Raw genomic sequence first — 20,858 nt, 5'->3', positions numbered from 1 at the left:
ACAGAATGCAGGAACAGACCCACACATGTATGATAAATTGATTTCAACAAATGAAGGCAATTCATTTGAAGAAAGAACTACTTTTCAACAAATGATAGTATAACTGGAGGTCAATAAGGCAAAAACAAAAATGAACTCGATCTGAGCCTCACACTTTATACAAAAATTAATTCATAGACCTAAATATAAACCATAAAATTATAGAATTTTTAGAAGAAAATATTACTTGGGTCACCCAGGCAAAGAGATCTTAGGCAGAACATCAAAGCATATCCCTTAAAGAAAAAAATGATGAATTAAAGAAAGAAAACTGATGAATTGGTCTTTATCATAATAAGAATGTTTGCGCTGAAAGGGTGTAGAGAGGAGTCAGCCAGGAGGTCTGGTGTGTAAGGGGGAAGCCACGCAGTGTGGAGCAAGAGCCACGAGGTCTGGAGGAAGAAAGGGAAGACTACGGCAGAGCTGACAGAGCTGTGTGGCGACCCGCCAAGCCCAGCACGGATTCGTGAGGGATGCTTGGAGCTGAACTGAAAGATCGTACCTGTGACTGGCGTACTCTGAAACCAGCCTGGTTGGGCAAATGGAGGCACAGTTATGTGGTTTTGGGTGTTTTAAAGGGAGTGGGACTTTAACAGCAGAAATTGGTCATTATTCTGAATTTGTGTAATTTTTAAATAAACAACCCCTTTCCTTTTTCACCATTAAAAAAAAAAGTGTTTGCTCTGTGAAAGATTCTATTAAGACATTGAAAAGACAAGCCACAGATTCAGTGCAAATATCTTCAAATCCCTTATCTGACTAAGGACTTGGATCCAGAGTTACAAAGAACTCCCAAACCTCAACAGTGAGAAAACAAACAACCTGATTCAATGGGCTAAATAAAGATCAAACAGATAGTTCACCAAATAAGACACACAGATGGCAAACAAACCCAAGAAAATATGTTCAACATCATTAGTCATCAAGGAAATACAAATTAAAACCACAATGAAATACCACTCACATACTTATTAGAATGGCTAAAATACAAAAACAAGAAATAGACAATACTAAGTGCTAGCCAGCAGAGCAAACCAGAACTCTCAGCCATTGTTGGAGAGAATGCAAAATGGTACAGATACGTAAGTAAATGGTTGGGAAAGTTCTTATAATATTAAATATACACTTACCATCTAGCCGAGCAATAATCTGACTCCTAGGTATTTACCAAAAAGAAATGAAATTCATGTTCACACAAACCCTGCATATGAATGTTCATTGCAGCTCTATTCATAACTGCCAAAAACTGCTAACAATCCAAACATCCCTCAACTTCAATAAGTGAAGAAAAGATAAACAAATTGTGGTACTTCATATAATGCAAAACTACTCAACAATAAAAAGGAACAAATTACTGATACATTAAAAAATGAGTGACTCTGTAAGGTATTATGGTTAAAAACCAGATGCAAAATGCTACATACTACGATTGGATTTATGACATTCTGGAGAGATAAAACGATAGAGATGAAGAGCATATCAAATGGTTGTTAGAGGTTAGGGTACAGGGTGGGCCTGATCACAAAGAGACAGCACAAGACGATGTTCTGGGACGATGGAAGTCTTCTATATACTGGTCGTGTTGGCAGAACACAACTCAGTGCATCTGTCAGAACTCAAAACCACAGAACAACAAAGTAAATTTAAAAATGAAGTTAAAATAAAAATATGTGTGTGTGTGTATAGACACATAAATAATCCTAAGGTACTACTGGCCTAGACAGAATGCAAGGAAATGGCATTCCATTTACTGTTGGTAAGAGCCTAAAATAGTACAAACTCGATCTGGTGATACAAGACATTGAAAGCATAAATTCCAAATGAGGCACCATAAAGGTATGAAGACAGAGAGAATAAATAACAAATACTCTTTAATTTCCAGCACGCAATTCTACAAATAAAACTCCAGATTCAAATTCTCACAGTGGTTGACACATGATGAATATTCAATAAACGTTTGACATTGATGAGTGGAGGGGAAATGGGTGAAGATGCAGCGATACCACTTTTGACCATTTTCCCAAAATAAATAATGAAGGCTATACATTCCAAAACAACATCCAGCAGAACCCCATTTTTGTTTTAAGAAAAGCTATAAACCTAAAAATCCCTCCATACTTCCCTATATTCTCTGGTGATGAACATACCTGGGATTAGAGAGCACAACATTAAATGTTTATCTCATGGCAGGATTACTAGTTATTTTCAGTTTTCTCTTTCTACTTGTCAGCATTTTCCAGTTTTTCTACAATCAAGATCTGTTATTTTAAAAGTAACTTTGTTTAGTCCTGGCCAGTGTGGCTTGGTTGGACTGTTGTCCTGTAAACCAAAAGGTCGTGAATTCAATATCTGGTCAGGGCACACACCTAGGCTACAGGTTTGGTCCCCGGTTTTGGGGCATTACGAGAGGTGAAAAACTGATGTTTCCCTCTTATATTGATGTTTCGCTCCCTCTCTCCCCCTCCCTTCTTCTGTCTGTAAAAAGATCAAGAATCACGTCCTCTGGTGAGGATTAAAAATACAAAATTTAAAAATATATAGAAGTAACTTTGTTTAAAAATCCCAGATAATTCCAATACTTGAGTGGTAAACATATACTGGGGCTGATACAACCAGGAGGAAAAATCCTCTCTTCCTCAGAAGCCCCAGCTGAAAGAAGGTCCAGTGCTCAGAGGACCAGAGGTCTGACCCACAGAGGCTGTTCTCAAGCCTGCCCTGGGGGCCCACTGAGAGAAGAAAGGCTGGCACCCACCTGTATAGATGTCCATGAAGCTATGCAGGGCCAGACAGTGGGGGTTCAGACACATCTTCACCTGGGCAGTCACCACCTGTAGCCGGTTGGCTGTCAGCAGCCAGCACTCCTGGGGCCCAGCCAGGGAGCTAGTACCCAAAACATCACCAACAAAAACAGAAGGGGTATCAACATCTCAATAATTAATCAATCTCCTGGGCTCAGTGATGTATAGCAAAATTCTGAAGACTTGACCGCAGCAGGACAATGAAGGTGCTAGAACTTGTGTCCCAAGGCTTTCTAGGTATGTGTTCCCACTTTGTTGGAATCTGGTCTGTGCAATCACCCCCAAATTTAGTAACTCTCATTTTGTTACCCAATTTAACCAATCTCACTGAACTCCCAAATCCAAGCATTATCCTGGGCAGTCCAGATGTAAACTAAATCCTAAATTGGTGACAATAATCTTCAGGCATTTTCAATGGAAATAACAGATGACTACTAATCATTATTATTAATTAGCAATTGGAAAAGTAAAGGAAACCTAAGAAAAGCAGAGAATAACATCTTCAAGGCTTATAGTTTAAAAGTCAACTGAAGAAAAGGACAATATGGGCCAAGTGAGATGGGGCAGCTGGGGCAGAAAATGTGAAAGGGCTGCTTACTTCTGTCCCCCTTTGAATAATGGGCTGCTACAGAGAAGGCACTGCGTGGATGGAGACTCATAATAATTCGACCAAGAGGTTTGCTCGATGGTGACTGTCTCCTCACTCACGTTGGACAGGATGAGTCGAGAGCTGTTGAGTTCGTGAATCAAGGCGAAGACCTCGGCCAGCTCAGACTCATTCTCGGGAATCTGCAGGACTTTGCGCAGTAGCTGCAACGTGGACTGGCGCTGGGTCTCCCGCTGGGCCGCGCTCAGTGGCTCTGTGATACTCAGCCCATCTGGGAGTGGTGAGCTCGCCTCCTGGGAAGAGTGGATTAGTCACCAAGCACCCAGGGCATGAAAAGCTACCCTTGGGGTATATCACAAGAGGTTGTGAGTGATAGAGGGATGGACCCATGACTGAGAGGTGAGAAACCTAGGGTCCTAACCAGCTCAGCTAATAACTCACTTTGTGACTTATGGCAGGTGCTTTCTCCATCTGGCACTGAGCTTCTCTGTCAATAAAATGAGAGGACTATACACACCTCTTGGTGATGGATTCAAGTGTCAACTCCCATTCACCAGGGAGGGGATTCAGAGGACAGCAGACCTGGGTTTCAGTTCCGGATATGCCACTTAACAACTGTACATGTGTAATCCAAAGCAATTTACTTAATCTTTCTGAGCTTCAATTTCCTCATCTATGAAATGGAGGATCAAAATAGTACTAATCTCCTAGAGTAGTTGTTCAGAGTAAATAAGATATTATAAGTAAAGCACTTAGCACAATGCCTGAGATGCAATGAAAACACTATGAAAGGTAGTCTTGATAAACAAGTATCTATACTAAAGTATTTATGTTTAATGCTTTGTGGCTTCTGGGTAAAGGGGATTTTATATATTGTACTAGTCAGAAGCTTCTGCAATGCTCCTTAAAAGTAGGTCCTTCTCAGCCCTGGCTGGTATGGCTCAGTGAATTGAGCACCAGCCTGTGAACCAAAGGGTTGCCAGTTCGATTCCCAGTCAGGGCACAGGCCTGGGTTGCAGACCAGGTCCTCAGCTGGAGGTGTGCAAGAGGCAACCACACATTGATTTCCCACCCCCTCCTTTCCCCTCTCTCTAAAAATAAATAAATAAAATCTTTAAAAACAATTTTTTTTAAAGAGGCCCTTCTCAGGCAGGTCCCTCTTCAAGGGAGATTCCTTGTGCAAATGCAGCCTGAATTACTCCCTTTTTTGTGCTCCCAAGAGCCCATTCCTTTACTGCAGAACCCACTGTCTCAGAGTTGGTAAACCACTGCCCCCTCCCTTTAGTCAGCATAGGGTTTCTGCTTATTTACTAAGTTCCAATACCAGCATGAGGCCAGTGTACACAAAAGATGCTAATTCATATTTGCTAGCCATATTATACATTGCTTTGTAGAAGTTATGTGCTAATAACAAGAAGCAGTTCTCTATTAACTCTATATATCCTGTGACAACTCTTGTCTCACTGTGTATAATAGTTTGGTAACTTATCTTTCTACCCCGACTATACTGTAAGCTCCTCAAGGGAAGGGGCCATGTCCTACTCATCTCTCTATCTCTGAAAGCCTGACCCATAGTAGGCATTCAATATATGCTTGCTGAAAGAAAGAATGAAGAGCTGAGTGACACCAGAATTGAGTTGCTCTGGGAGGTTGTGTGTTCCCTGTCATTACTATGTTGAAACATGGGCTATAAGATAAGCTGGCAGGAACACTAGCCTTTGGCTCTGAGCCATAGTTGGAAGATGGGAAGGAATGAGGAGGACTACTCCAGCCAGAAGATGATGCAATCTTAGGACTGCTCAAGACAAACTGCACTGGAATGTATGGCCACCAGGAGGCTCTAAAGAGCAATATATGCAAAGGTCCCTGGGTTTCTGACCTGTGTTTTATTTTGTGGAAAACCATAATGACATTTTATTTCTCCTAAAATTAAAGAGCTTGAAGGGTAAGAAAATATCTGAATATCAGGGTTCTTGGAGTAGTCAGCTACCAGTGAACTAAAGATAGAAGAAAACAAATAAGAGTGGGATTTGAAATCCATTGATAAGAGGTTCCTAGCCAATTCCTGCCTGACCTGAACAGTTAAATGACCTCATCATCCAGGATCTAGAGACTAACACCCAATTCCACACTGCAAACAAACAGCTATAGAAGGAGAAAGGAATGTTCAGAGCATCTACCCACACAGAACACAATTTCCTCCCATAGTTACTGATCAACACATTGTATTGTGTATGCAAGCTCCAGGGTTAGAAGGTACAGGGGAAACAGATACATCTGCCCTGAAAGAGACCATGGTCTCACAGGGAACTAAAAGGGGGAGTCAAGACAGTATGTAGTTAATGCTAGTGATGAGAAGCAATTAACCACACAGAGAATTCAGGAAGAAAGCTCACTGCCAGCGGAGGGCATCTAGTAGAACAACAGAATGTGATGGAAGTTATGGACCCATTCACATGGAATTTCAGGGGTTTACAGAGTCCTTGGAGCTCAATTCTGAGTCTTCTCCAGGGTCCATGGCCCAGAGAATAAAACTGCCCAGATCGAATCCACCTTGCTGCCCTGTTTCACTGATGGGGAAAACAAAGGCTTCCAGCTCAGGGTCACTCCTAGCCAGGTCTCTCAATCCCTAGTCCCAGTGTTTTTTCCACTAAGTCATCAATGCCCCCATACTTTAGTTCCACTTCTCTTTCTCACAAAGATGATAACCTCAGAACACCGCCCCAAGCTCAGACACAGGCCTGGAGACCAGGGGATGAGATTCATCTGCTAGAAAGGCCCTTCCCCATATGCAAAGAAACCCTGAAGCCTGAAGCAGTTCTGTCCCAGTCTCAGTCCTATCCACTCCCAAACCCACGTAAGTCTCCCTCCTCATGTGACCTTCTGGGCCTCTCCCTGGCTCAAGGGCATTGAGTGGAACCCCATGACTAAAAGACAAACCCCCTAGTCTAGCATTAGAGATCTTCCATGATATGGCCCTGATGTGCTTTGCAAGCCTATTTCCCATACTCCTCCCCATGCACCCTCTCCTCTGGCCAAGTGAACACCCACCGATGCCCTGCCTCTTCACTTTTGCTCATGCTTGCCCTTGAATACCGCATGCCTTCCCCTTCCATCTAATCCTGCCTGTTTTACAAGAGCCAGCTCAGATCTGGAGTGGCCAGGCTATACCTCGGATCCTGACCATGTGCCATCCCTTCCCTGCAAGGCCGATCAGCTGACATTCCTCTAATTCTTCTCATCCTAGTCAAGTCATTCCACGTGCTTCGTCAGAATTCTATCACTTTCTGTTCACTTTAAAAAACTCACATGTGAGAATTCAGAGGACCTCTGAAAAAGCCCATTTTTCCTGCTTCTAATAACAAAAAGTAAGTCCTAAGGAGCCAAGTGGAATGTTTTACTATCCAAATAGTCTGGTCCAACTTTAAGAGCAAGCTTGCTGAGGCTGCTAGAAGTAAAGCTGTGTGATTAGCAAAAAGCTCAGTGAGGAACGAGAGAGGCAGTGATCTAACCAACGGTCTCAGGGTTGGCATTCTCCATTCACCAAAATACTATGGACAGGTCCTCTGCCAGACCTCAGAGCTAAAAGGAGGTAACCCTTCCATCTCGTCTTCTGAACCCAATTTAAAGCATGTATTGCCATTCTCTTTGGCAAATGACCTCTCAGTTCATTGGGCGAGGAGGGTCTCAGAGATCACGGTATCTGGTCAACCCCTCACCCTGGCAATGAGGACGAGGTCCAGATAGAAGGCACTTGATCAGGTTCAGAACCTATAACCTGGTTCCAGCTCTGGTGCTCTAACTACTATCATACACTAAGAAATCCTTTTATTTCTACCAAAACAGGTTCACTAACAGAGTCCAACCCAAGGCCAAGGGATGTGTTTGGGAAAGGAACTCACAAGAGCCTTGGTGGTTTTCTCAGTCCGGTCTTTGGCAAGGTTAAAACCACAGCTGGGACAAATCCGCGGTTTATGCCGGTTGGTGTAGACATAGCTACATGAGGGATTCTTGCACTTTCCCCGGCCTCTTGATGTAGCCAGGCCCAAATCCTAAAAAAGTAATATCAATGTTCAATTCTTCAAAAATTGAGTTATACCTGGACAGAGCCAAGAACCAGGATGACCAGCTATCAGTAAATAAAAGAAAATGGCAAATGCAAAACCACATTAAAACTAACTTCAAAGAGCCTCAAAGCAAGATCCCTTTTCTGCAGTTATCCCCCTGTATAACTGTGCTAAGCCCTTCCCCATCTGTGAAACTAGTAAGTTGACTGTCAAAGGTCAGAGATACAAACGCTTCAAGGGGTCAGGCAATTGGCAGAATAAAGCAGGCCTGTTCTAATAAAGACTGCCAAGACACTGTGGTGAATTCAAGACTTTAAGCCCTGCTTAATACAAATTGTAACTTCCGAGATATTTAAGCTAAAAGCTCTGGTATTTAGCATCCTATGACAAGCTGTTTCTAATCAGCCAAAGAGAGGGTCCTGGGCAGTTTCCACCAGATGGTAATCCTAGTGGCTTTCTGTAGCCAAAGGGAGGGGGTGGTGAGAATATGCACGGCATGCAGAAGGTAGTAATTAAGTCTTTGGAAAAAGAAACCTGAGCAGATCTCAGGATAAGAGACACATTCTCCTTAAGGATCAGGCCAGGCTAGGTACTAACCCACCATCCTGGGCTGTCTTGTTCACCACTAAATCCTCAGCACAGAGCAGGTGCTCACTACATCTTTTTATTTTTTCTTTTTCTTTTCTTTTTTTGAATGAATGACTGCCTTTATCAGGTAAGAATTTCTAAAAATTTAGCTGCTGCCCTGGTTGGTGTGGCTCAGTGTATTGAGTGCCTGCCTGCAAACCAAAAGGTCATGGGTTCAATTCCCAGTCAGGGCACATGCCTGGGTGCCGGGCCAGGTCCCCAGTTAGGGGTGTGATCAATGTTCTCTCACACATCGATGTTTCTCTTCCTTTCTCCCTCCCTTCCCCTCTCTCTGAAAATAAATAAAATCTTTTTAAAAGTAAAATAAAATTCTAGCTGCACTCTCAAAATCTATGCGTCTTACTCAACTCAGCCAGAGAACCTGTCAAAAGGTATCTGGCTGGCTGCTATCTTAAGGACCAACAAAACTAGAGAACATTACGAGCGAGAAAGGCCCCAAGATGGTATCTAAACCAATGCAGCATTTTACAGACAATAAAAACTGAGGACAAGAGAAAGGAGGAGCCTTGTCCAAGGTCAGAGCCAGATCCACTTTTGGACTAGGGTTTTTTGACATCTAGTGTTTATTCTACTGCTCCATGATGCTTACCCTTCAAAAGGATGATCCCAGAGTCACACATCTGTTTATTGGGATGTTCATATGTGTTATGTTAAAAATAAAAGAGAAGGAGAGAGAAAACCATGGTGGGAAATGCCAGGCTAAACAAAATAAGTTGCTTTACTAAAGTACTTCTCAAACCCTTTAAGATACTAGTATTAAATGTGACCCTGTTTTGGGAAGGAAAAATACAACATTTCCCAGACTTGTCCATAGAACACACTTTGGAGGCTAAAAGATCCAAAGACTGTTGAATGCTAAAGCTGGACTGGATTCTCATCTCTAACTACTTTTAGAAAAAAATATCCTGATCTCAGCTTTATAGACTTCTCCTGGGAAAAACAACAAAGCTAGCTGATTCACCCAGTAGCTGTCATTTATATTAGTGACAAGATCTTCAAAATCAATGATGTATTCCTTACCCTACTTTCACTCCTAACTACCGTTCCCCACTCACTGCAGACCCCTATTAGCCCTCAACCACAAAACCAAACCACCCCTGTGTCAACCCATCACCTGGCTGCACTTACCAGAGTGACAGTGCAGCTGTACTTATATGGAGGAAACGTATCAGGCTTGACCTCTACAACTTTCAACTGAGACGTCTTGCTGACCAAGCCATTTGGTAGCTGTGGATCAGAAGAAATTATTTAGTGTGTGTTTGAACCTCAAACTCTTGAGGTCCTGTGTTCTGAAACAGCTCGAGGAAACAGCTTCCCAGGGAATCTGTACAGTCATGCCCCAGTGAGCCCCCGGTATGCTAGTCAGCAGCCCACTGAAAGTTCAGTATTCCTTTTGAGTTCCCAGGTTGCCACACTCTTCTGTGCAGCTTCTAACACTGCGTATTAGAAACACTATGAATCAGATATACAACTGCTATCATGTGAGAAAAGCACGGAGTAGCTATACACACAAATATGTGGTTGAATAATGTTGGCATAGAAAGCAATCTGAAAGATTATTCACTCAAATGCTCCAGAGTGAGAGATCATGATTGTTTCCCCTTGTATCACTAGCTGTAAAACTTCAAATGTTCTATACAGAATGAAGACATTACTTATCTAATTAAAGAAAGATGAAAAAAGCATTCTAAATTAAAAGTATTCTATAATACTGAATTTAAGTTGTTCTACAAGAATATAAGATTTCATGTGCTTAACAGGTTTAAGACTAGCAAAAGGGCTTATTTTAATACATACCAATTTTTTAAACCAAAGAAAACTACAGATAAGACTGGGAGTTTACACAAGTAAGGGGAGTAATCTAAGGGCTGGAAATCTATAGAGAAGTGGTGCCCTCAGTGCTGACACAAAATCTGGGTGACAAGCAGATCAGCCTTCAAAGTAAAAGCTGGTTCATATTCTTGTTTGTGGCAAATTTAGAACTATCGGTTAAAGGAAATCACCTGGCAAGGGATATGTAGACCAATTTTCCTGTTCCCATGTGGTCCACGACAGGGTTTTCAACTACAAGCCACAATCCACTGAGGCTTCATGAAATTAATTTAAGGGGCTGAAACTAGTACTTTGAGAAAGAAATGGAAAATGCCAAAGTGACTGCATACAGCAAAGGTAGTGCTTCATTAAACTTTTAATGTGTAGCTCTATGTATATGTTTACTGGGCTGTGATATAAAAATGTGTTTCCTATTGAGGATCTGGGTCCAAAAAAAGGCAATCTGGTGAACAATGCTAATTTAGCAAATTTTGATTGTAACTATTCTAGCCACACATGGCAAAAGAACTAAAATAAAAGAAAAATCTAAGGATAAATGTGCTTGAATAGATGGAATTTTGACATCTTGGAAATCTTAAGTAACTATATTATTAAATTGAACCAGTACATAGAATAAGAGCCATGTTTTATTCACTTAAAAAATTAGATTAAAAAATAAATACACACAAATGCTAGAAAGGACTTGAAGGGTAAGAGCACACACTGGACTATTAATAGTTGTTAGTTCTGGGTGGCAGAATCACTAGGGAGGGAGTCTTTTTCTTTCTGTCTTACCTGAATTTTCTATACTTTCTAGAACAATCATGCATTCATTTTTTAAAAAATTAATTTTTGGGGGGGGGAGGACCCCCTGCTCTGTAACAATTCCACCCTCTCAGACTTAAGCATTCATTCATTATTTTTAAAGGAGGCTTTAAGAGACATGATAGCTAAACAATATCTAATCTTATACTGGACCCTATACTGGAGTGGAAAATGCTATAAAGAACATGATTGAGTAAAACAGACAGAATTGGAATACACGATATCATTGTTTCTGTAATAAATGTCCCTATTCTTAGGAAATACACATCAAAGCAGTAAGAACTAAAAGGCCATGAAGACTTATGTATATTTTATACATACACATACACATACATTTATAGGGAGGACACATATGAGCACATTGTAAAACAAAATGGACTAATATGTTAACAACAGGTGACTCTGGATAATGAGTACATTGGGGCTCTTTGTTTTGCTAATTTTTACTCTTGCAACTGTTTTTCTAAGTTTTAAATTATTTCTAAATAGTTTTAGAATGTGCAACTTATTTTATAATAGGAAAAGAAATTAATTAAAAAGTAGACAACTCATTCATGCTAAACATCCTCCCGAGGTCCACCAAGTGTAAGAATAGGGTCTGCTTTCTGCCTACGGCTTGGGGACACTAAATGGAACCCCTGATCTTAGAGCAGACAGCTCCTCCTCAGGGAAGGGAATGAGTCTTACCTTCACCTCTCCAGTGCTGGGTGGCTGTTGGATGGGCTGGCCCAGCTGCTTCAGCGTGCTTGGCTTCAGGCCACAAGTCCTCACAGAGGTAGTCTTATCTGAGACAACCAGGAGCCAAACTGGTAACTTATGTGCACTCAGTCTCCCCAAGTCTCTCATCTCCATTCTCAACCCCCCACTCCTGTCCCCATCCCATTAGGTAGCCCCTCCTTTGGGTCTGTCCCAGTCCTTACCACTCAAAGGATAGGCCTGCCTGGCCCTGGGCAGTCCCATGCTGCTGCCTCGGCCCACATTAGCTGGGGCCGGGAGAATTGCTCTCATGGGTCTTGCTGCAGCCAGTAATGAAGGCTTGCCCCGTGCTCTACCTTTAATCTCTGGGGCTCTGGGACCTGGGGTGAGCAGGTCAACTCTGAAAAAGCAAACAAACAAACAAACAAAAAAAAAAACAAGAAGGGATATCTCCTAGAAATTCAGGAACAAGGGGGAGGAAAAGAAAAGAGCAATCTCTAAACAGTGGTTGAACTGTAAGGCTTTAGACAGATGGGGTTCAACTAAAACCTTTAAGTAGCTGTGTGGTCCTGGGCAAGTAATTTCATTCTTCTGTTAACCTCAAGTTCCTACTATGCAAAATGGGATAGTATCATAATTTCATATACTTCATGGGGTCATTATGAAGATAAAAAAAATGCAAAACAGTGCCTACAGAGTGCTATGTCAATAGTATAGCATCAAATCTGCCTCTAATTATAGCAAGTACTTAAAGTATATCAGTCTCCTCCATAAGAGTGGCTTAGGGACCCAAGAGAACAGCCCATTTTTCATCTCAGAGCTCCCATGTTGATCACAGAGACTGCACCACAGGAGGCCTCAATACACATGGGCTAAAGTGACTCACTTGCCCAAACAAAAGGTCTAAAGTATGCAGCAGCTTCATTCTCTAAGGATGCAGAACCATTTCCAAGTATATTGTTAAAAAATACACATACATGTTAACAATACACATATATTTGAATATGCTTAAAATGATCTCTAGAAACAGCATGTGGAGAACACTGATTGTTTCTGGGACATGGAAATGGATGAAGAATGGGACAGAAGGGAGATTTTTTTCAGTGTACTTTCCTTACACCTTTTGAATTTTAACCATGTGAATATATTTCCTGCTCACAATAAAATAAAAAAAAAATTCAATTATAGTAATATAAAGCAGTAATTTCTAAACACTGTCAGTATTAACATTATGAGCCGGAAAAAACCTTTGTCATGGGGGCTATACTGTGCATTGTAGGATATGTAGCAGCATCCCTAGCACATACCCACTAGATGCCAGTAGTAACCCCTACCTCAACCCAGTCATAATAACCAAAAATGTCTCGAACCATTGCAGGCAAACTTGCTCCCCATTGTGAACCTGACATAAACAAGTATGGGCCTTCAGTTACAAGACCACAACTGCCTCTGGGAAGGAGGTGCATGGGAAATCAGATAAGCCTTTACGGAGGGAAACGGGAAAAATTAGCTCACACTTACTGACCTCCTCCTATCTGCAAGGCCACAATCTTTTTTGGTCTGTATGGTCAGCCACTGATATGATTTTTTTCAATACCCAACTAAAGATTTTTCAGAGAGAACTGAAAATAAGAGGCATGAAGTGACTATGCTTAAGGTCAAATGGAAGCCAGGGACACAGTCACAAACAGAACTGAATTCTGACCACCATGACAGGAATCTTTCTGTAAGGTGCCTTATCAAAGCTTCTCTTTCTGAGTCTTGTATCAGGAGTGAATAATAGCTTAGAAACTGGCCCACAGCCTGTAGCAGCAAGCCCCTGATAACTGCTTTAGTGAGGCTGACAGGAAGAGATGTACCAGGAACCTAGCAGCAGGACATAGGCAGCAGAGTACAGGAGGAAAGGTGCATCATTTCATGTCTCTAGGCCCTGGTTTCTCTGTCCCTAAAACAGGAGCCATCCACAGCCCTGCGGCCTCTCAGGAATGCTGTAAGCACAGGGGACAAACAAACACAAGGCATTTCCCAAGCTGCTATTCTAAATGGAATGCTGTAATATATAAACACATTAGTTTACCCTGTAGGCTTTTTAGGAGCAAGGAGTGAACTGGAGGTGCTCGTCCCCTCAGCTGGCGGTGGTATGTCTGGGCTAGGACTGTCACTCTCAGTTGTCCTCAGAGAGACCTCAGGCTGCACACCACTCTTGACCACTGGTGTCTTAATGACTGCAGTACGATTCCCAGGAGAGTCTTTGACCAAAACATGGGCATCTGAGATGACCACTTCTTCCCATTCATTCTCCTCACCCGCTTCTCTTGTAGAAGCTATACTTAAGAGCTGGCTTACAGCTTCCGAGTTCTCCAGAGTCAGTTTGGAAGTGTTTTCTTTAGAGGAATTTTGCTCAGTGATGACAGGCTGCTGATTTCTTTTAACCACGGAGCCTTTGGAGGAGACACCAGAAGCCAGTTCCACTTTGACTCTGGCTGGCTTTTCCTAGAAAAAATAAAAATACCTGGTATGCACATGGCATTTTACAACTGACAACACATTCACAAATATTCTCTCATTTGATCCACATAACAATAATGTATGAGCAACAGATAAGGAAGCTGAGGCCCAGAGAGAGGAAGAGGCCAACTTAGGGTCCCAAGTATAAAACTGACCTAAATCTAAGTCTTCTGATTCCAGGTCCCTTTCATTACAGTACTCAATGCCTGAGTTAGGATAAAGTTGTTCTTCTCTTAACGATGTCTCCTTAGATTTCAGCAAACAAATACTGAACCTCTGATTGTTCAAAGCCTACCTCTATGTCTAGAAAAAGGTTGGTATGCTGCCATATTGGGCCTAGATGTCCTAAATTGTATATCTTGGTGGTCCCTTTATGAGTCAGTTAATCTCAATGTGGTCACAACCTCACAGGGATAGACTCAAGCTTCCGACTCCATTGGGGAAAAGTCTATCTTTTGTCCCATATTCTTTCAGGTGAGCCGTGAAACTGACTTACACATATGCCACAAACATTTCCCTGGGTCCATTTAACTCATACATATCAGTTAAGTGCTAGAAAATGCTCAAAATCACTAAAAATCCAGCTGCTATCTCAGATAGACCTACTTTTAAAAATTCCTTGGTGCTTTAGCTTTTAGCCAATCAGCATATACTGTATACACACAGGTATATACAGGGGGGTGGGGGGGAGAGTAGGTTTAGTTGTTTGTATGGAAAGTAATACAATAATTAATAGTAAACAAGAATAAACTGTTTTCACATACTCACACTGTAAACCTACTTTTGCCCCACCCTATATTTATATACATACACACACTTTAAAATTTTTCTTAAATAGTGGTTATCTGCAGGAAAGGTCTCAGAAGGGATTTTTTTTTTTTTTTTTTTTTTTTAATTTCATGTGTATAGTGAAAGGCACTATAAACTAGGAGACATAAACCATAAAAGCTGGGTTCTACCTAGGCTCAGCTTCACTCCTAATTACTTTAAGTGGCCCAAGGCAAGCTTCATCTGAACCCTCATTTCCCCATTAGAAATGAGAGTTGGCCTTGCAGTGTTTGTCAATACCAGCAGGACAGTCTTTCAGGTGACCCAAATGAAGCAGGATCCTGCTGCCCCACTAGCATCTGTGGCTGTCATTAAATTTCATTACTATCTTTCAGCCACTGACTACCCAAAACGCCTTACCTTTCCAAAGCTCCCCAGGCAGCATGCCACCTCTCGTTAAGAACAATTACAGACAACCTTTAAGAAATCTCCATAAAGCATTCTCAGGTTCTAACACCTACTAGCCCATGAGGATGAGTAAATATACAGAAAAATTCCAAGTAAGCTGCACAGGGCTTACTGACTACTAAAGAGGGAAAATTCAGCAGAAAAACAGGAGACAAGTTCAACTAAATCTCCGAGATGAGGTCTTTGAGCAAAACACTGCCCACTTAAGTAGGCTAACTTTAGAACAAAAATCCTTTGCAGGAGGACTGGGTAATTTAAGCAATAAGAGCAACAAATTCTAGCTGGTGATCTCACATTTCCTTAACTCAGCCTACCCTTTGAAGACATCACCTTTCTTTCAAGGTGAAAGGCAAACACTATCAGTTGCCCACTCAGAGAGACCTCAATTACCACTGCCGGAGAGCCCATAGGAGGCCCTGAGCTACAGAGCCTCCTATACCATCTTTTGCTCCAGTCCACTCATTGGGAACTGGGCCACATGTTCTTTGGGCTAATTTTAGCCAGTAGGAACTCCAGAACAATACAAGAAAAGCTGAGTCATTTCCTGACTCACATGATCACATTTTGGAGCTTTTAGAAACTATTTACACTTGCTTCAAAAAATCAGAACTAAAAAAATCTTAACAATGCTTGAAAAGTGTAGTTTAATAGAAAAGGCACTGGCGTAATTAGTGACTTTAACAAGTCACTTCCCCTGAATCTATTTTTCCTCAGCTGGAAACTTGGGAGTTGAACTAACTGATAACCAGAGTCACTTTTATCTCTAAAATTCTAAGTATATTAATGTTAAAATGTTACTCCTTTTCTTTTTATACTCACTTATTTTGTTCTTACAAGATTTAGAAATCACAAATTCTACTCTTTAGGTTTCAGAAAACAAACATTGGACCTTTGCTTGTTCAAAGCCTAGTAATTCTTGTAAAAACCTTTGGGGGAAAAATATGACTTAGCAAGTCAAGACAAGTAGCTTAAAAAAAATTGTTTTCATGTTGCGAGTCTGATCTGAGAAAGCAAGTCATGGCTCAAAAGTTATTTCAATCATTCCAGTCACTGGGTGACCTTGAGCCTTAAGGAGCAAGATGGCGAGTATCTGGAGGCTGAGTGTCCTCTGCAGTGCTCAAGGGCGTCGAGCTCTCTTCCTCCGAACCCCAGTTGTCAGACCTGCTTCAAACCTCGGCATTTCTCCAGCACCAACCTACGCAAGGACGGTGTGGAACGCAGCACGTTCGCCTGTCACCGAGCCGCCATTCTGGTTCCAAGGCTGCGTCTCTCCACTGGCCTGGTGAGAGGGTTTGTCAGTTTTGCTCCTGGGCCTACTTCCAGTGGCTTATTTGAATCTTTCCCCTATGATGGACTACTCCCTGGCTGTAGTCTTCACTCTCCACCATAGGTCGCCAGGCTTTGGACAAGTTGTTACTACATTCAGGGGGATGCAGTGCAGAAAGCTGGATTTCACCTTTGCTGGGCTTCGTTATTTCAGCTATAGTGACGTGGGCATCTGCAAAGCTGTTGCCGCGCCGTGGAAGTTCTGACCTTTTTGACTTCATACCTTCAGAATGGTTTGTGCACCCCTTTCCTCTGCTCTGTCATGCCATTCATCTCACAATGAGGAGGCAATAACAGACGAGTCCACTGGTGAGAGAAACCTCTTCTCCTAATCACCTGGTTAAGCTGGAATTTCATGTATGAGGCAACGGTTTGAGAGGAATTGTATCCAAGAAGTTGTGAGACTGAGTTCCATATTCTGGTGAGTTACTGAGGTTGTCTTCCAGATTCCCACAGACTCACAGTATAACTGAATATTATATATGAGCCTTTGCATTTTAACTTATCAAATTCTTAAAGGGAATTCAACTTTATTACTATCAATACCTGATCAAACTTCCATATTTGCCCTGGGAATGATGGAGAAAGGGAAAACTATTAATTCATAAATAAAGGCCGTAGAAAGTTAGGCGCCGCTTACTGTTTGAAAACTTCCCCCTTTGTTCAGTTGATACCAGTCGCTGATGATTATATATCTTTGGGAATCTTTAAAGTTAGGAAATGCTGGTATTTCACATTATTAATCTCTAAATTCTGGAAAAAAAGTCTGGAGAGCTTCTGGATACAGAGAAGTTCCATGTAGGGAAGAGTTCCCTTATATCAAAATATTAGTGGTTCTAAACTGAGACTCAATTGCCAAATGTGTCCATTTTACTTGTCCTGAAATATCCACAAATACAAAGCTTTAAGTAATAAACTGTTATTCTCCCACTGTGAGACTCTATAATGTGAAGTATATTTTAGGAAAATAAAGTTTAAAAAAAGGTTATTTCAATCAAAGGCGGGAAAAAATTAAAAGAAAAAAGAAAAAAGAAAGAAAGAAAAGAAAGCCAGGGTAAAACACAATCTGAAGAAGTCAAGGTCACAGGGTCAATAAGACTCTTCCATGCAAAAGCACAGAAACAAGGTCAATAGATGTGCTGTGCATGGGTGAAGAAGGGCCAGGGAGGGTTCTGACTACTATCCAATTCAATCTCCCTATTGCAGCTGGGAAGTACATTTTGGGGAGAATAATTGGGGTAGAAATAAACTGAATGGCTTCACAGAGGCACATCAGAGGTGGGCACAAGAAATTTGACAAAATGTCCAGAGAGCCACTAGTACTAGATTCTTCCAGCCCCTAGAAGTCATCATGTTAACAGCTATAACAGAGACAATAACTATATTGCTGCCAATAGTGACAGAAGTGAAGCCTCACTGAGGATTTAATATATGCTAAGAATGTGTCATCCACTTTACATAAATAATCTCACTTGACCCCTGCAACAGCCCCAGTGATTTAGGTACTATTGTTAACTTCCAATAACAAATGAAAGGAAACCTAAATCAAGAATAGAGGCATAAAATGACTGGCCCAAGGTTACCTAGCTAAAATAGGGAAGCAGGAGTTGGAACTGAAGAAGCTGATTCCAGAACTATGTTCCTAATTATCATCCTATTCAGTCTCCCAGAACTGGTACTTCCCTGAACTCCAACATTCAGCGAGAGGGCTAATGTCATCATCCCAGTATTTCTCATAAAGATGTTCTGTGGAAATTGCTCCAGGGAAACTTACTAAGTATAGTGCTATATAAGTTTTCTCTACACAAATAAATTGGGGCCATGCTGAGGTAAACACATCACAAACACACTCCTAGCCTAAGTTATCTTCACAAATATAATGCCCTTTTTCTTTTTCTACCTACTCAAATCCTACTGATCTTTAAAGATCATCTCCTCTATAAAACCATCCCTGACTATTCCAGTCTTTTTCGCCCTGAATAATTTATAGGTTAACATAAAATATGTGACAAATATATATAATTTACAAAGTCAGTGCCAAGCATAAAATAGGTAACAAAATACATGTGCTGAACTGAACTTCACAGCGGTATAGTTCTGATGCTCATTTATTTACTGAGCATCAACTATTAGAGATAGAGGTATATATTTGGAAAGTTAGAGTTAGACTATGAAAGATCTTGATTATTAGGTTAAGAGCCTCCACATTTAATAGGAGCATAGGAGACCAAAAGGACTTTGAGACAGAGAGTGAGAAGATGTGAGCTATACACCTGAACAACAGAGCAGTCAGTGTAAAGAATGAATTGTTAAAAATTTAACCCTAACAGGAAATGAATAAATTAACATGGTATAGTTATCCATGGGAAATTATTAAGCAATTACAGATACTGTTTTTGAAGAATATTTAATGGCGTGATATGTTAAATGAAAAAAAGCAAGCTACAGCCCTGGCTGGTGTGGCTCAGTGAATTGAGTGCCAGTCTGCAAAGAGAAAGATCATTGGTTTGACTCCCAATCAGGGCACATGCCTGGGTTGCGGGCCAAGGCAACCGGTTGATATATCTCTCACATATTGATATTTCTCTCCCTCTGTTTCTCCCTCCCTTCCTGTCTCTCTAAAAATAAATAAAATCTTGAAGAAAGAAAAAGAAAGGGCAAGATACAGAACTTGTAGATTCACAAAGACCAAAACTAATAATGGCTTTTCTTTAGATGGCATAAGATCATGAATAATATTTTATTCTTTCTTTGTAAAACAGTCTACAATGAAATTGACTTACTTGTATGGTCAGCAAGTAAAAGTAAATATTAATTTTTAAAGTTATCTATTCTTAAGGGAAACCTACTTTGTGGGCTTCCAAAGCAGCCATGGTCAATAAACCTTACCTTTGGGATCCACTTCCCTCCTAGGAAGTTGCCACAGCTAGGGCACTTAGGCGGTTTGTGCCTGGTGACATATGTAAATGAGCAACCTGGGCTGGTACATGTCCCATGGCCCCGGCGGGTGTATGTAGTGGTCTGTAAAAAAAGAGTGGGTCAGAATCAACACCACAGTCTAACCTCTCTCAGATCCTGATGACAATTCTAACCACAACAATGCCAGCCAGGAGGATACAGCATGTAGAAGGGTAGGCAATTCATGGTATAAAAGGTCAGAGTTGGAAAGATCCTAAGATACAACTAGTACTCTTTTTAGAATGAGAAACTGAGGTCAAATGAGAAAAGATAGCTGCCCAAGGTTACAGTTAGGCATCAAAAAAATAAAAATTGTAATAACTGCTATTTAAAAAGTTGAGATATAACTAACATACAACATTATATTAGTTTCGGGTGTCCAACACAATGATCAATATTTGTACATGTTCCAAAATAATCACAACGATAAGTCTAATTAATATCCATCACCATACATAATTAGAAATTTTTTTTCTTGTGATAATAGTTGCTATTAATTGAGCTGGGAACTACCACAGTGCTAAACAATTTATACAATATCTCATTTAATGCTCTCAGCAATGCTATGAAGTAGTATTATTATTAATGAAGTTCAGAATGATTAAATACTTTGCTTCAAACCATAGTGTAGTGACTCAGGGCAGAGCTAGACCTAGAAACCAGATTTCTGATTCTTGGTCCAAGATTCTTTCCATGCACCCAGCTGCACCCTATGGCTCTGAATACTTCAAAAAATGTGCTTCATCTTCATTCTTATTAGTTAAAAATCAAAGAACCTAGGGTTCAGCGATATAAAAGTAGACTATGGTCACTAAAAAAGGAGAAGGAACTTCAGTAGAAACCAGGTCCTTTGACAAAACAGAACTTAATTACTATTCTCAAGCCCTGGTTGGCAATCCAAGTATGCAGAGGGCAGACTTCTGTAAGTTATACCTAGATTTTCAACTGTGCAGGTGGTTGGTGGACCTCTCTCCTTGCCTTTCAAGGGTCGATTGTATTTGCATATGAATATATTCAGCCACTGGCTCTTAATACCTCTGCTCATTTCCCTTTCAACAGAATGTATTACAATGGGTTGTTGCATTTCAGTTACAAATAAAAATTAGCCATGATCCATTTTTAGATTAATGCTGGAAATAAATCATTTAACCCTTGGATTTATTCTGTCACGAATGTGTACTCAGCTAGCTATTAATCCCAGCTTCCTAGCCTGCCCAAAAGCAAAAACCTCCCTTGAAAAAACACCAAGCTGCCGCTAGGCTACCTCTTTCAGGACACCTAGGAAAAGGTGAGTAAGATAGTGGTAACGGGACAAAAATGAATGTGAAGTGGTACAGC

At 41.0% G+C, this 20,858-nt stretch overlaps 1 protein-coding gene and 1 pseudogene across 1 annotated transcript in view; one reads left to right on the top strand and one right to left on the bottom strand.

Moving 5' to 3' along the window:
* The window catches only part of HMGXB3 (HMG-box containing 3), a 46,059-nt gene that overhangs the window by 13,293 nt on the left and 11,908 nt on the right, over positions 1-20,858 (bottom strand). Inside the window, exons 6-13 of the mRNA XM_090288398.1 lie at positions 19,452-19,583; positions 13,570-13,985; positions 11,717-11,892; positions 11,484-11,581; positions 9,288-9,386; positions 7,347-7,496; positions 3,436-3,737; positions 2,792-2,919 (exon numbers count right to left, since the gene is read on the bottom strand). Of these exons, the coding sequence (XP_090144524.1) occupies positions 2,792-2,919; positions 3,436-3,737; positions 7,347-7,496; positions 9,288-9,386; positions 11,484-11,581; positions 11,717-11,892; positions 13,570-13,985; positions 19,452-19,583 (1,501 nt within the window). The remainder of the gene's footprint in view (positions 1-2,791; positions 2,920-3,435; positions 3,738-7,346; positions 7,497-9,287; positions 9,387-11,483; positions 11,582-11,716; positions 11,893-13,569; positions 13,986-19,451; positions 19,584-20,858) is intronic.
* LOC150000858 (succinate dehydrogenase [ubiquinone] cytochrome b small subunit, mitochondrial pseudogene) lies at positions 16,316-16,768 on the top strand (annotated as a pseudogene).

The sequence above is a fragment of the Furipterus horrens genome, unplaced genomic scaffold (assembly GCF_987537825.1).
Source record: "Furipterus horrens unplaced genomic scaffold, mFurHor1.1.pri manual_scaffold_10, whole genome shotgun sequence".
In the NCBI taxonomy this organism is placed as follows: Eukaryota; Metazoa; Chordata; class Mammalia; order Chiroptera; family Furipteridae; genus Furipterus; species Furipterus horrens.
The sequence above is the reverse complement of the archived record's forward strand: the minus strand, read 5'-3'. Positions and strand labels throughout refer to the sequence as shown.